The following is a 13,615-nucleotide window of genomic DNA, read 5'->3' as shown; positions in this document are numbered from 1 at the left end:
CGGAGAAATTACCATTTAACATTGGAGTCTATAGAAGGGATGCCCGACTTTGCACACTTGTAGAGGAAGTGTACCGGGTCCCCAAATTCAGGGAGATCAGGCGCAAAGAGGTGACTCGAGTATAAGCCGAGGGGGGCATTTTCAGCACAAAAAAATTTGCTGAAAACTCGGCTTATACTCGAGTATACACGGTACATCACTCCACTAGCGCCGTTACTTTTTGGTTAAAAAATGTATCAATATCTTTTCTTGGGATTCTTCTTTAATATTTTATTTAGAGCAAGATACCATGTGTATCTTTTATATCTGCCTGGAGTTCAGCTCTGTTTCACGTGTATACCTAGAAAAAAAAAAAAAAACTTAAAAACACTGCGGTTCCCATTTACAATTCTGGAAACCTTGTAACTTTTGTGATTCAGAAATCCCCTGGACAGAAGCAGCGAAATTTTCTCCAATAATAAAATCTGTCACTCAGGTATTCTGGAGGTAAACATCAATTTATTGAAAGTCAGACTAAAATTGGATGTCATTTCAGAGTGAAATAAAAAAAAAAAAAACAGGGCGTTAGGTCCATCTGCTATTTCCACCGATTAGCCGGTCGGTAAACCACCTTTGGCACTCACTGTACTTTAACTACTTGCCGACCAGCCGCAGTCATTCTACGGCGGCAAGTCGGCTCTCCTGGGCGAGAGCACGTAGTATAACGTCAGCTCTTCGAGCGGCCACTAGGGGCGCGTGCGCGCCGCCGCAGGCGCGCGTGCGCCCCCCGCTCGCCCCCGACTCCCGTGCGTGTGCCCGGCGGGCGCGATCGCCGCCGGGCACACGCGATCGCTCGTTACAGAGCGGGGACCGGGAGCTGTGAGTGTAAACACACAGCTCTCGGTCCTGTCAGCAGGGGAAATGCTGATCTTCTGTTCATACAATGTATGAACAGAGGATCAGTGTTTCCCCTACTGAGGCCAAACCCCCCCCCACAGTAAGAACACACCCAGGGACATACTTAACCCCTTCCCCGCCCCCTAGTGTTAACCCCTTCACTGCCAGTGGCATTTTTATAGTAATCCAATGCATTTTTATAGCACTGATCGCTATAAAAATGCCACTGGTCCCAAAAATGTGTCAAAAGTGTCCGAAGTGTCCGCCATAATGTCGCAGTACCGAAAAAAAATCGCTGATCGCCGCCATTACTAGTAAAAAAAATATATTAATAAAAATGACATAAAAATACCCCCTATTTTGTAAACGCTATAACTTTTGCGCAAACCAATCAATAAACGCTTATTGCGATTTTTTTTTTACGAAAAATACGTAGAAGAATACGTCTCGGCCTAAACTGAGGAAAAAAAACGTTTTTTTATATATTTTTGGGGGATATTTATTATAGCAAAAAGTAAAAAATATTCATTTTTTTCAAAATTGTCGCTCTATTTTTGTTTATAGCACAAAAAATAAAAACCGCAGAGGTGATCAAATACCACCAAAAGAAAGCTCTATTTGTGGGAAAAAAAGGACGCCAATTTTGTTTGGGAGCCACGTCGCACGACCGCGCAATTGTCAGGTAAAGCGACGCAGTCCCGAATCGCAAAAAGTGCTCTGGTCTTTGACCAGCAATATGGTCCGGGGGGTAAGTGGTTAAAGCAACTAAGCTAATTATTTCTTTATCTCAGAGGAAGAATAGAGTTTAGGCATTGATAGCCGACTTGTAATGCGTGAGAGTGCGGGCGGAGGGATCCGTGGCGTGAGTCCAACGAGGCATCCAGTAATGGGTCATCCAGTTGGCACGCTCCGGGTAGTACTTCTCGAAGGTCTGCCGGTAGAAGTAGCCCTCCTTTGTCTTGGGTGGATTAAAAGGATATTTTTCAGCAGCCTTTTCCAGCATAATGTCATCGACCTGTAGATAAAGAATCAAGCAAACAATGGTAATGACATGGCAAACGTGGCTTTGGTCTGGCAAATATTTAAGATTAGGCAATCGTTTTTTGTTTTTTTTTTCCCCCAAAATGCAATCGTGTTAACGATGTTGGGGGTTTTCCTTCAAGTTGGGCCTATCCTTCAAATAAAATACATTTTAGAAAAAAAAAAACTTTTTGAAAAAAATACGACTAGACTACTTAAAGGGTTAGTAAAGGAAAAACTGTTTTTCCTTTAAAATAACAAACATGTTATACTTGCCTCCACTGTGCAGTTCGTTTTGCACAGAGTGGCCCCGATCCACGTCTTCTGGGGTCCCTCGGCGGCTGTCTCTGGTCCTCCCCGCAAGTATTCACCACAGTCATGAGAGAGCTCGCATGGTGGTAAGTAATTGCGGGCGCGCTCCCGTGATACAGCGAGTGGCCATATCACCCATATCACCCGGCCCCGCCCCTCGGCGCGCCGCATCACTTGATGTGATTGACATGGCTGCGCTGCTCTCAATCCATCCGCTCTAGCCAATCAGCGGCCAGGCTGAGCAGCGAAGAGGATCTCGGGACGGAGAGCGGGACTTTCGAGGGGTCAGATAAGTATAACGGGGGCTCGGGGGGCCGGCAGCCAGGGCCGATCCACCCTATAGGCTCACTATGCAAGCCGCTTAGGGCCCCGCAAAGCTGCGAAGTGCCCCCCAAATTACTAGAGACCCCACCTGGTGAGAAGTAATTTCCCCAATTGGGGATAAGAGACTATAGTAACGTTTTTTATATCCTTTTAGGATAAACTTTTGTAATTTTTTATTTTTTTACTATTATTCAGTATACTCACTTCTTTTACCTGGGGTTACAACGTGGTCACATAAAAGTCCTCTTTTTTTCCACATTGTTCTGAAGTTCCCCTGAATGTTTGTAAACACTACTTGTGATGGCTGTTATTGGTTTACAGCAATTACAAGGAACAGAGCCACTCTGATGGGCTCTGCACATCATGATTGCAATCTGTACTGTCCAATGACAGCTCAAATCACAGCCATTCACAGGCGCACTGGCTTGGGTGTGTTTTCTGGACCGTTGTTTATAAACGGCACTCCTGAAATACACATTCAGCTTTTTGCTGTTTTTTTTTTATTTCCAATGTGAATATGAAGAAATGTGCAAGTTGTTTTTTCCTTTGTTAGTTCACCTTGAGAAAAGAGGTCCTGCATGGTCCTAAAACATTGAATCTCCTAAAACATTGCATGTCAAACTACTAAACTATTTTTATTCTGCATTTTTACTGACCACTAGACATGTGCAATTCGTTTAGTTCCGAATTTCAGAATTTAAAAATTTCCGAATTTTCAGTTTTCGTATTTCGGAAATTACGAATTGTCGAAATTACGGAAATTCTGAATTTCGGAGTTACGGAAATGTGAAATTTGAAAATTCTAATTTTCTAATTTTCTGAAATTCAGAAATTAGAAAATTCAAAATTAGAAAATTCAAACTTAGAAAGTTCAAAATTCCAAAACTCGAAATTCCAAAACTCGAAATTCCAAAACTCGAAATTCCAAAACTCGAAATTCCAAAACTCGAAATTCCAAAACTCGAAATTCCAAAACTCGAAATTCCAAAACTCGAAATTCCAAAATTCAGAGTTCGAAAATACAGAAAAACTAAAATCTGAAAATAGAAATTTTCAAATTTCTGAATTGCAAATTTTAGAATTTTCTGAATTTACGAATTTATGAATTCCAAATAAAACGAAAACTAACAAATTTTTCGGCAGTGCACGTGAATTTTCGTATTTCGGAAATTACGAATTGTCGAAATTACGGAAATTCTGAATTTCGGAGTTACGGAAATGTGAAATTTGAAAATTCTAATTTTCTAATTTTCTGAAATTCAGAAATTAGAAAATTCAAACTTAGAAAGTTCAAAATTCCAAAACTTGAAATTCCAAAACTTGAAATTCCAAAATTCCAAAACTTGAAATTCCAAAACTTGAAATTCCAAAATTCCAAAACTTGAAATTCCAAAACTTGAAATTCCAAAACTTGAAATTCCAAAACTCGAAATTCCAAAACTCGAAATTCCAAAACTCGAAATTCCAAAACTCGAAATTCCAAAACTCGAAATTCCAAAACTCGAAATTCCAAAACTCGAAATTCCAAAACTCGAAATTCCAAAACTCGAAATTCCAAAACTCGAAATTCCAAAATTCAGAGTTCGAAAATACAGAAAAACTAAAATCTGAAAATAGAAATTTTCAAATTTCTGAATTGCAAATTTTTGAATTTTCTGAATTTACGAATTTATGAATTCCAAATTTCCAAATAAAACGAAAACTAACAAATTTTTCGGCAGTGCACGTTTCTTCTGACCACAGACGCTATGTAATGTTTTTTTACTCCCATTGACTATAGTCTGGAACCCCCCCCCAAAGTCTGAAGGACAGCAAAACTGGCCCTTTGTTTAAAAAGGTTTGGAGACCCCTTGCCATAGAGCCTCATTGGCCCACGGTGCAGACCCCTCCACTGTCAGCCCGATTTCTGAAGTGCAGAGGATTGTAGACTAACATAAGACGGAGTTAAAGCGGAGTTCCGGCCACAATTTCACTTTTTAAATTCCAAAACTCGAAATTCCAAAATTCAGAGTTCGAAAATACAGAAAAACTAAAATCTGAAAATAGAAATTTTCAAATTTCTGAATTGCAAATTTTAGAATTTTCTGAATTTACGAATTTATGAATTCCAAATAAAACGAAAACTAACAAATTTTTCGGCAGTGCACGTGAATTTTCGTATTTCGGAAATTACGAATTGTCGAAATTACGGAAATTCTGAATTTCGGAGTTACGGAAATGTGAAATTTGAAAATTCTAATTTTCTAATTTTCTGAAATTCAGAAATTAGAAAATTCAAACTTAGAAAGTTCAAAATTCCAAAACTTGAAATTCCAAAACTTGAAATTCCAAAATTCCAAAACTTGAAATTCCAAAACTTGAAATTCCAAAATTCCAAAACTTGAAATTCCAAAACTTGAAATTCCAAAACTTGAAATTCCAAAACTCGAAATTCCAAAACTCGAAATTCCAAAACTCGAAATTCCAAAACTCGAAATTCCAAAACTCGAAATTCCAAAACTCGAAATTCCAAAACTCGAAATTCCAAAACTCGAAATTCCAAAACTCGAAATTCCAAAATTCAGAGTTCGAAAATACAGAAAAACTAAAATCTGAAAATAGAAATTTTCAAATTTCTGAATTGCAAATTTTTGAATTTTCTGAATTTACGAATTTATGAATTCCAAATTTCCAAATAAAACGAAAACTAACAAATTTTTCGGCAGTGCACGTGTCTTCTGACCACAGACGCTATGTAATGTTTTTTTACTCCCATTGACTATAGTCTGGAACCCCCCCCCAAAGTCTGAAGGACAGCAAAACTGGCCCTTTGTTTAAAAAGGTTTGGAGACCCCTTGCCATAGAGCCTCATTGGCCCACGGTGCAGACCCCTCCACTGTCAGCCCGATTTCTGAAGTGCAGAGGATTGTAGACTAACATAAGACGGAGTTAAAGCGGAGTTCCGGCCACAATTTCACTTTTTAAATATAAATACCCCTGTAATACACAAGCTTAATGTATTCTAGTAAAGTTAGTCTGTAAACTAAGGTCCGTTTTGTTAGGTTGTTACAGCATTTAGACACTTTAAAAATAGAAATTGACTGGGGCCATCTTAAGTGTGGGCATCATGAAGCCAGACTGTATGACTTCCTGGATTTCAGCCTTGCAAATCTCGCACATGCTCAGTGCTGCACAAGCAGTGTCAGATCAGGTTTCAGCACCTGTGCTGTCCAAGTCACATGATTCTTTGAGACATTCCCAGGAGTCTGTGCGGTGTAGGTTAGGAAGCTTAAGCACCTAGGTGCAGGAAGTGGAAAGATTAACTATTCTGCCTAGCAACAACACTTTGAAGGCATCTAAAAAGGACTAATGACATTTTTTTAAAACTACTGATGTAATGTTATATTTATGGGTGGAACTCCACTTTAAGGCAGTTATATGAACGATTCATTTTGTCCTTTTTATTGTAATGATGATTGACACACTTTATCATTTATCACACTAAAATATAACTTTTATTTCAACATTTGAATATCTCAATCTGTTTGAAATTAATTCCCATTTTTAGACAATTTAATTTGCAAGTATTTAATCTAATTGGGTACTCATTGTTTTCCCCTAGAGAGTTTTAAATGTGGAAATAAAATTTCTGTTTTAGTGGGAAAGGGTAGGCTCTCAGTAATGATAAGTTGTGTCAGTTATCATTACGAGATCTTATACAGTTATCTTTGCAATCTTTTAAACCACATTTAATGTTTTTGTAACCATTTCCTGCCCTCGGGATATGTCCTCAAATACATTTCCTAGTTTGTAGGACATGCTCCTCTTCCCAGGCCACCAATCCCGGCCAGACTACAATTGCCGGCAAATCCTGGCTGTCAAAATGTCAGCCGGGACTTCCTCTATATCACAGGTGCAGCCAGTGTTGTTTAAAGCGGAGTTCCAACAACATCTAGCATTTTTTTTTAGTTTTAAATCCATCTATTATAAGTACCGTATTTATCTTCGTATAGCGCGCCCCGGCGTATAGCGCGCATCCCCAACCTGGTAGGGAAATTTCCTGAAAAAAATAAAATACTTACAGTTTGAATGCCCCTCGTCGGTGTCTTGCCCGGCGTCCATCGGTGGCCTTGTCCGGTCCGGCATTCGTCTGTGGCCTCGGTGGTGTCCTCCCCGCTTCTCCCGCGCTTTTTTTGAGCCGATCCCCGCTTCCCGCGCTGTGTTTGAACGCCGCCGCCGACATATACCGAGCGCAGTACACTCGGGCATGCTCGGCCACACTCGGCTTCTCTCGTATATGGCGCACCCACGATTTTCCCCTTATTTTAAGGGGAAAAAAGTGTGCGTATACGCTGATAAATACGGTATACTATTATAAAGTGACACACATTTCTCTTCTATATTACGCTTCTATCATTTGTATTTTATATAGAAATATACCTTATATTTCTTCTTTTTGTGCGTTCCCCATCTTGCTTGTGGGCAAGGGAAGCCCACAAGGATGATCTTCCGGGGTATGGTGCTGCTAAATTAAAGGGGTTGTAAAGGTACAATTTGTTTTCCCTAAATAGCTTCCTTTACCTTAGTGCAGTCCTCCTTCACTTACCTCATCCTTCCATTTTGCTTTTAAATGTCCTTATTTCTTCTGAGAAATCCTCACTTCCTGTTCTTCTGTCGGTAACTACACACAGTAATGCAAGGCTTTCTCCCTGGTGTGGAGTGTCGTGCTCGCCCCCGCCCTTGGACTACAGGAGAGTCAGGAGGCTCTCTATTTTGCAGATAGAGAAAGGAGCTGTGTGTTAGAGGGCGTCCTGACTCTCCTGTAGTCCAAGGGAGGGGGGCGAGCATGACACTCCACACCAGGGAGAAAGCCTCGAATTACTGTGTGGAGTTACAGACAGAAGAACAGGAAGTGAGGATTTCTCAGAAGAAATAAGGACATTTAAAAGCAAAATGGAAGGATGAGATAAGTGAAGGAGGACTGCACTAAGGTAAAGGAAGCTATTTAGGAAAAAAAAAATTGTACCTTTACAACCCCTTTAACCAGCATGCACCCCCCGATCTCGCACATGCACATTATGCACACATAGCAGTGGAAACTTCTCTGGTTGCCATCACAACGGGCGGCGGAAGTACCCGCCCCGTTGTTATGGCAACTTAAACCTTGGCGCTGCCCACTGACTCCTGGGAAAGGATGAGACACATCTCCCAGGAGCACTAGCGAGCACAGGCGCCAAGGGAAATTACGTCAAGCTGTCACCCAATGACAGCTGATCACGGAAGTAAACAGAAGACGGTCACTGACTTCTGTTAGAGGGACATCGGTCCCATAAATGCCACCTAGTGCTGCTGATCAGTGCCTTCCAGTGCTGCAAATCAGTGTCACCTATCAGTGCCCATCAGTGCCTCATCATCAGTGTCTCCTGATAAGTGCCCACCAGTGCCACCTATCAGTGCCACCTATCAATGCCCATCAGTGCCACCTATCAGTGCTCATCATTGACGCCTATCAGTGCTCATCATTGCCGCATATCAGTGCCACCTCTCCATGCCACCTATCAGTGCAAACCATCAGTGCAGCCCCATCAGTGCCTCCTGATCAGTGCCCACCACTACTTGTGCCCACCACTATCAGTGCCACCTATCAGTGCCCATCAGTTTCTCCTATCAGTGCCGCCTATCAGTGCCCATCAGTGCCTCATCATCAGTGCCTCCTGATAAATGCCACCTATCAGTGCCCACCAGTGTCACCTATCAGTGCCCATCAGTGCCTCATCATCAGTGCCTCCTGATAAGTGCCCACCAGTGCCACCTATCAGTGCCACCTATCAGTGCCGCCCATCAGTGCTCATCATTGCCGCCTATCAGTGCTCATCATTGACGCCTATCAGTGCCACCTATCAGTGCCGATCAGAGCAAACCAAAAGTGCAGCCCCATTAGTGCCTCCTGATCAATGCCCACCACTACTGCCTTATCAGTGCCCATCAGTGCCACCTATCAGTGCCCATCAGTTCCTCCAATCAGTGCCGCCTATCAGTGCCCATCAGTGCTTATTAGTGCCGCCTATCAGTTTCACCTATCAGTGCCCATCAGTGAAGGAGAAAAATTACCTGTTTGCAAAATTTTACAACAAAATCTGAAAAACATTTTTTTTTTTTTTCTAAAATGTTTGGTCTTTTTTTGTTTGTTTAGCAAACAAATAAAAAGCCCAACAGTGATTAAATACCACCAAAAGAAAGCTCTATTTGTTGCATAACCGCGCAATTGTCATTCAAAGTGCAACAGTGCTAAAAGCTGAAAATTGGCCTGGGCAGGAAGGGGGTACAAGTGGCTCGGTAAGCAAGTGGGCAAAGCCACTTACTGTTGACTGACTCACTACCTCTGCTGGAAATCTATTCTAAGCATCAACTACCCTTTTAGTAAAATAATAATCTTATGCCGCGTACACACCGTCGTTTTTCGGCATGAAAAAAAAACGTGTGTGGGCTTCACATCGTTTTTTGGCTTCTGAAAAACGACAAAAAAAATTCAAACATGCTGCATTTTTTAATGTCGTTTTTTAAAATGTCATTTTTCGGATTGTAAAAAATTATCGTGTGTGGGCTAAAACGACGTTTTAAACCCACGCATGCTCAGAAGCAAGTTATGAGACGGGAGCGCTCGTTCTGGTAAAACTACAATTCATAATGGAGTAGGCACATTCATCACGCTGTAACAGACAAAAAAGCGCGAATCGTCTTTTACTAACAAGGGATCAGCTAAAGCAGCCCAAAGGCGAATAGAACTTCCCCTTTAGAGTGCCGTCGTACGTGTTGTACATCACCGCGCTTTGTTCATCATTTTTCAAAAACGATGGTGTGTAGGCAACATCGTTTTTAATGATGAAGTTGAAAAAACTTCGTTTTTTGGACATGCTGAAAAACAACGTTTTTTTTTCATGCCGAAAAACGACCGTGTGTACGCGGCATAAGTTTTGTTTTGAACTTTCCTTTTGTTATTTTGAGGTCATCATTTTATTGGCATCACATAGGGGACTAACGATCCTTCTATGCTTCCTTTGTGATCGAACTAAAACGTGTGACAGGTTCCCTTTACTGAGACATCAGGGGTCTATTGATGAATCTTTACAATTAGGGTCTGATACTGAGTATATCTAGGGAGGCAGGAACTGGCATGCTGTGACTTGTTGTTCACCCAGGGCTGATGGATCTCGCTGGTTCCCCCCCTTCCCCTCCCCCCCCCCCCAATCCTAGTTTAGAAGAGATTGATTGCTGCAGGAGAGACATCGCTCATGATGACAACAAAAATCTGCACAATAATGATAAACAGACGGAGTTTCCAGCCAAGTGGATGAAATGACAAAGTAGCAGAATGTGGATTTGTAATTTCTCTATGTATTAAAAATGTAAGGGATTATTTTGTGACACTTTACAATGACTGAGACACAGCTCTGAGTCACTGTATGGATCATACTCTGCCTACAAACCACTGCCAGGATGTATATTTACTGCTGAGACTAACCTACCAAACAAGCATTAAAAGCAATGCAACATCGCCCCCTTGTGGTGGAGAGAGACATAACCATTGGTGTTCATTTTCAGGACCCATTTACTGTACATCAGCAACTCATGAATTTGTCATATGCTCATTCTTTAATCTCTGTCTATTGTTTTCCATTGTCTTGAAACATTTGACAAGGTTTGTAAGTGTTTTAACCAATTAAAGTGGAGTTCCACCTAAAAGTGGAACTCCTGCTTAATCAACTCCTTGCCCCCTTACATGCAACATTTGGCATGTCATTTTTTTGGGGGGGGGAGTAGGGGCTTCAGTAGGAGTGCGATTCCCTGTCCCACTTCCTACTTCCGCCTAGGGACCGTTTAGGCGATACTTCATATTGCCCACGGCGGCCCCTCACTGTAAGAGTAAAGGGAGTAGCCGCTCCAGGTGGGAACCCAGATGAATATCCTCCGTTGCAGACAACTCAGGTGCAGGCAATGCACTTAGCAAAGCAGGAACAAAGATTGTCTCTGGACAGCCGCACTCTGAACAAATTGTAGCCTTTTATTAAAAGAAGGACAGCACTACAAGTCACAGCAAAATAAAATAAAACCTGACCTCTGACGCATTTCGCACTGAAACTAGTGCTTAGTCATGACTAAGCACTAGTTTCAGTGCGAAACACGTAAGAGGTCAGGTTTTGCTGTGACTAGTAGTGCTGTCCTTCTTTTAATAAAAGGCTACAATTTGTTCAGAGTGCGGCTGTCCAGAGACAATCTTTGTTCCTGCTTGGCCCCTCCCTGTAGGCGATCGCCTGGGACATGTGACAGGTCCCAGGCGATCGTCTGACCACTCACAGAGTGCAGCCGTGAAACCGAAAGCTGTCACGACCGGGTGCCCGAAGACGCCAGCCGGAGAGGGGAGGAGAGGAGAGGAGCGGAGCTCCTGCCAGCGCATCACTGGACCGTGGAGCAGGTGAGTGTCTGTTTAAAGCGGTGGTTCCCCCTTAAAAACAACTTTTTTTTATTCCACTGCCCCCTCACATTCCATCACGATTAAGGCACATATTTTTTTTTTCCTGCTGTACATACCTTACTACAGCATATTCACCCGTGCATCCGGGTTGCGAGTCCCGCGGGAGTGGGCGTTCCTCTCATGCTGTTGATTGACGTTTTGCCCAAAAACGAGCTCTCCCCCCGTCGCGTAAGCCGCGTCACGGTTGGCGAAAGGAGCCGAACGGCGAGTCGGCGCTATACTGCGCATGCGCATCGCCGTTCGGCTCCTTTCGCCAATCGTGACACGGCTTACGCGACGGGGGGAGAGCTCGTTTTTGGGCAAAACGTCAATCAACAGCATGTGAGGAACGCCCACTCCCGCGGGACTCGCAACCCGGATGCACGGGTGAATATGCTGTAGTAAGGTATGTACAGCAGGAAAAAAAAAATATGTGCCTTAATCGTGATGGAATGTGAGGGGGCAGTGGAATAAAAAAAAGTTGTTTTTAAGGGGGAACCACCGCTTTAATAAAAGCCAGCAGCTACACTTTACACTACACATAAAAAAAGCCTGGAACTCCCCTTTAAGGACCAGGCCTATTTTTCAAACTTGTTGTTTACAAGTTAATATCATTTTTTTTTTATAGAAAATTACTTAGAACCCCCAAACATTATATATATATATATATATTTTTTAAACACCTTGGAAAAAAAATAGCAATATTTTATGTCACACCGTATTTGCGCAGACACTCAACGATATGGGACAGGGAAAAAATAAGACAACAGTAAAGTTAGCCCATTTTTTTTATATTGTGAAAGATAATGTTACGCTGAGTAAATTGATACCCAAACATGTCACGCTTCAAATTTGCGCCCGCTCGTGGAATGGCGACAAACTTTGACCCTTAAAAATCTCCTAAGGTGACGTTTACAAATTTCTACAGCTTACCAGCTTTCAGTTACAGAGGAGGGCCCGGATTCAGAAAGAAGTTACGACGGCGTATCTCCAGATACGCCGTCGTAACTCTGAATGCAGGCCGTCGCAACTCGGCGCCTGATTCATAGAATCAGATACGCCTCACAGTTGCCTAGATACGAGCGGCTTAAGTCTCTTACGCCGTTGTATCTTAGTTGCATATTTACGCTGGCCGCTAGGTGGCGCTTCCGTAGATTTACGCGTCGAATATGGTAATGAGCTAGATACGCCGATTCAGAAACGTACGTGCGCCCGGCGCATTTTTTTACGTCGGTTACGTAAGGCTTTTTTCGGCGTATAGTTACCCCTGCTCTATGAGGCGTAGCCAATGTAAGGTATGGACGTCGGGCCAGCGTCAAATTTTGCATTGTTTACGTCGTTTGCGTAAGTCGTACGCGAATAGGGCTGTGTGTAAGTTACGTTCATATCTAAAGCAATGACTATTTGCGGCGTAATTTGGAGCATGCGCACTGGGATACTTTCACGGACGGCGCATGCGCCGTTCGTTAGTAACGTCAATTACGTGGGTCACGACTGTTTAGCATACAACACGCCCCCTACCAGCCTATTTGGAATTAGGCGGGCTTACGCCGTGTCAGATACACTACGTCGCCGTAACTTACAGCGCAAGTTGTTTCTGAATACGGGACCTGCCGCTCTAAGTTACGGCAGCGTAGTGTATCTGAGATACGCTACGCCCGCCTAAAGATAGGCAGATCTCTCTGAATCCGGGCCATTGTCTTTTGCTAGAATTATTGCTCTCGCTCCAATGATCGCGGCGATACCTCACATGTGTGGTTTGAACACCGTTTAGATATGCGGGCGCAACTTACGTATGCGTTCGCTTCTGCGCGTGAGCACAGCAGGACAGGACACTTTAAATTTTATTTTTTCTTCTTTATTTTACTTTTTATTTTTTATTTTTACACTGTCCTGTTAAAAAAAAAATTTGATCACTTTTTTTCCCAATTACAAGAAATGTAAACATCCCTTGTAATAGAAAAAAAGCATGACAGGACCTCTTTAAAGGGGTTGTAAAGGTAAATGTTTTTTCACCTTAATGCATCTTATGCATTAAGGTGAAAAAACATCTGATGGTACTGCCCCCCCCCCCCCCCCATATCCGATGGCTATGCCCGCCGCTGTATCACGGGAGCGGGCTCGCAAAAGCTTTCTACCATGCTCGCTTGCTCGCTCGCATGAAGGTAGAAAGCTTTTGCGAGGAGGAGCCGAGACAGCCGCCGAGGGACCCCAGAAGACAGGGTTAGGGGACACGCTGTGCAAAACGAGCTGCACAGTAGAGGAAAGTATAACATGACCCTTTAATGTGAGATCTGGGGTCAAAAAGACCCCAGATCTCCCTCATTGGCTGACAGCTGATCACATGGTAAATGGCCTGCTGTTATTGGTCCTTTACCCGATTTGTGATAGGCTGAGTCCCATGGACTTGGCATTCACAGAGCGCGCTGCTGGGGCGTGCGGGTGGCGTGAGAATGGGAGGACGTTGATGTATAAAAAGCCTGTGCTATAGGCATCTTTTGGCTATAGCACAGGCACCAAGTGGTTAAAAATTTAAATAATAGCTAAAGGAAGAAGCAAAAATGTATTTGTTTTTGTTTCATCAGTTTTTTT

At 42.7% G+C, this 13,615-nt stretch overlaps 1 protein-coding gene across 2 annotated transcripts in view; it reads right to left on the bottom strand.

The window, feature by feature from the left end:
• Positions 1-478: 478 nt before the first annotated feature.
• Positions 479-13,615, bottom strand: part of ASNS (asparagine synthetase (glutamine-hydrolyzing)) — a 64,778-nt gene continuing 51,641 nt past the window's right edge. For both annotated transcript variants that reach the window (XM_040352286.1, XM_040352288.1), the window contains exons 12-13: positions 1,637-1,891; positions 479-633 (exon numbers count right to left, since the gene is read on the bottom strand). In XM_040352286.1, coding sequence (XP_040208220.1) covers positions 1,682-1,891 — 210 coding nt within the window. In that variant the 3' untranslated portion in view covers positions 479-633; positions 1,637-1,681. The remainder of the gene's footprint in view (positions 634-1,636; positions 1,892-13,615) is intronic.

This window comes from Rana temporaria, chromosome 5 (genome assembly GCF_905171775.1).
Source record: "Rana temporaria chromosome 5, aRanTem1.1, whole genome shotgun sequence".
Lineage (NCBI taxonomy): Eukaryota > Metazoa > Chordata > Amphibia > Anura > Ranidae > Rana > Rana temporaria.
Note: the sequence above shows the minus strand (reverse complement) of the source record. Positions and strands in the feature narration are given on the sequence as shown.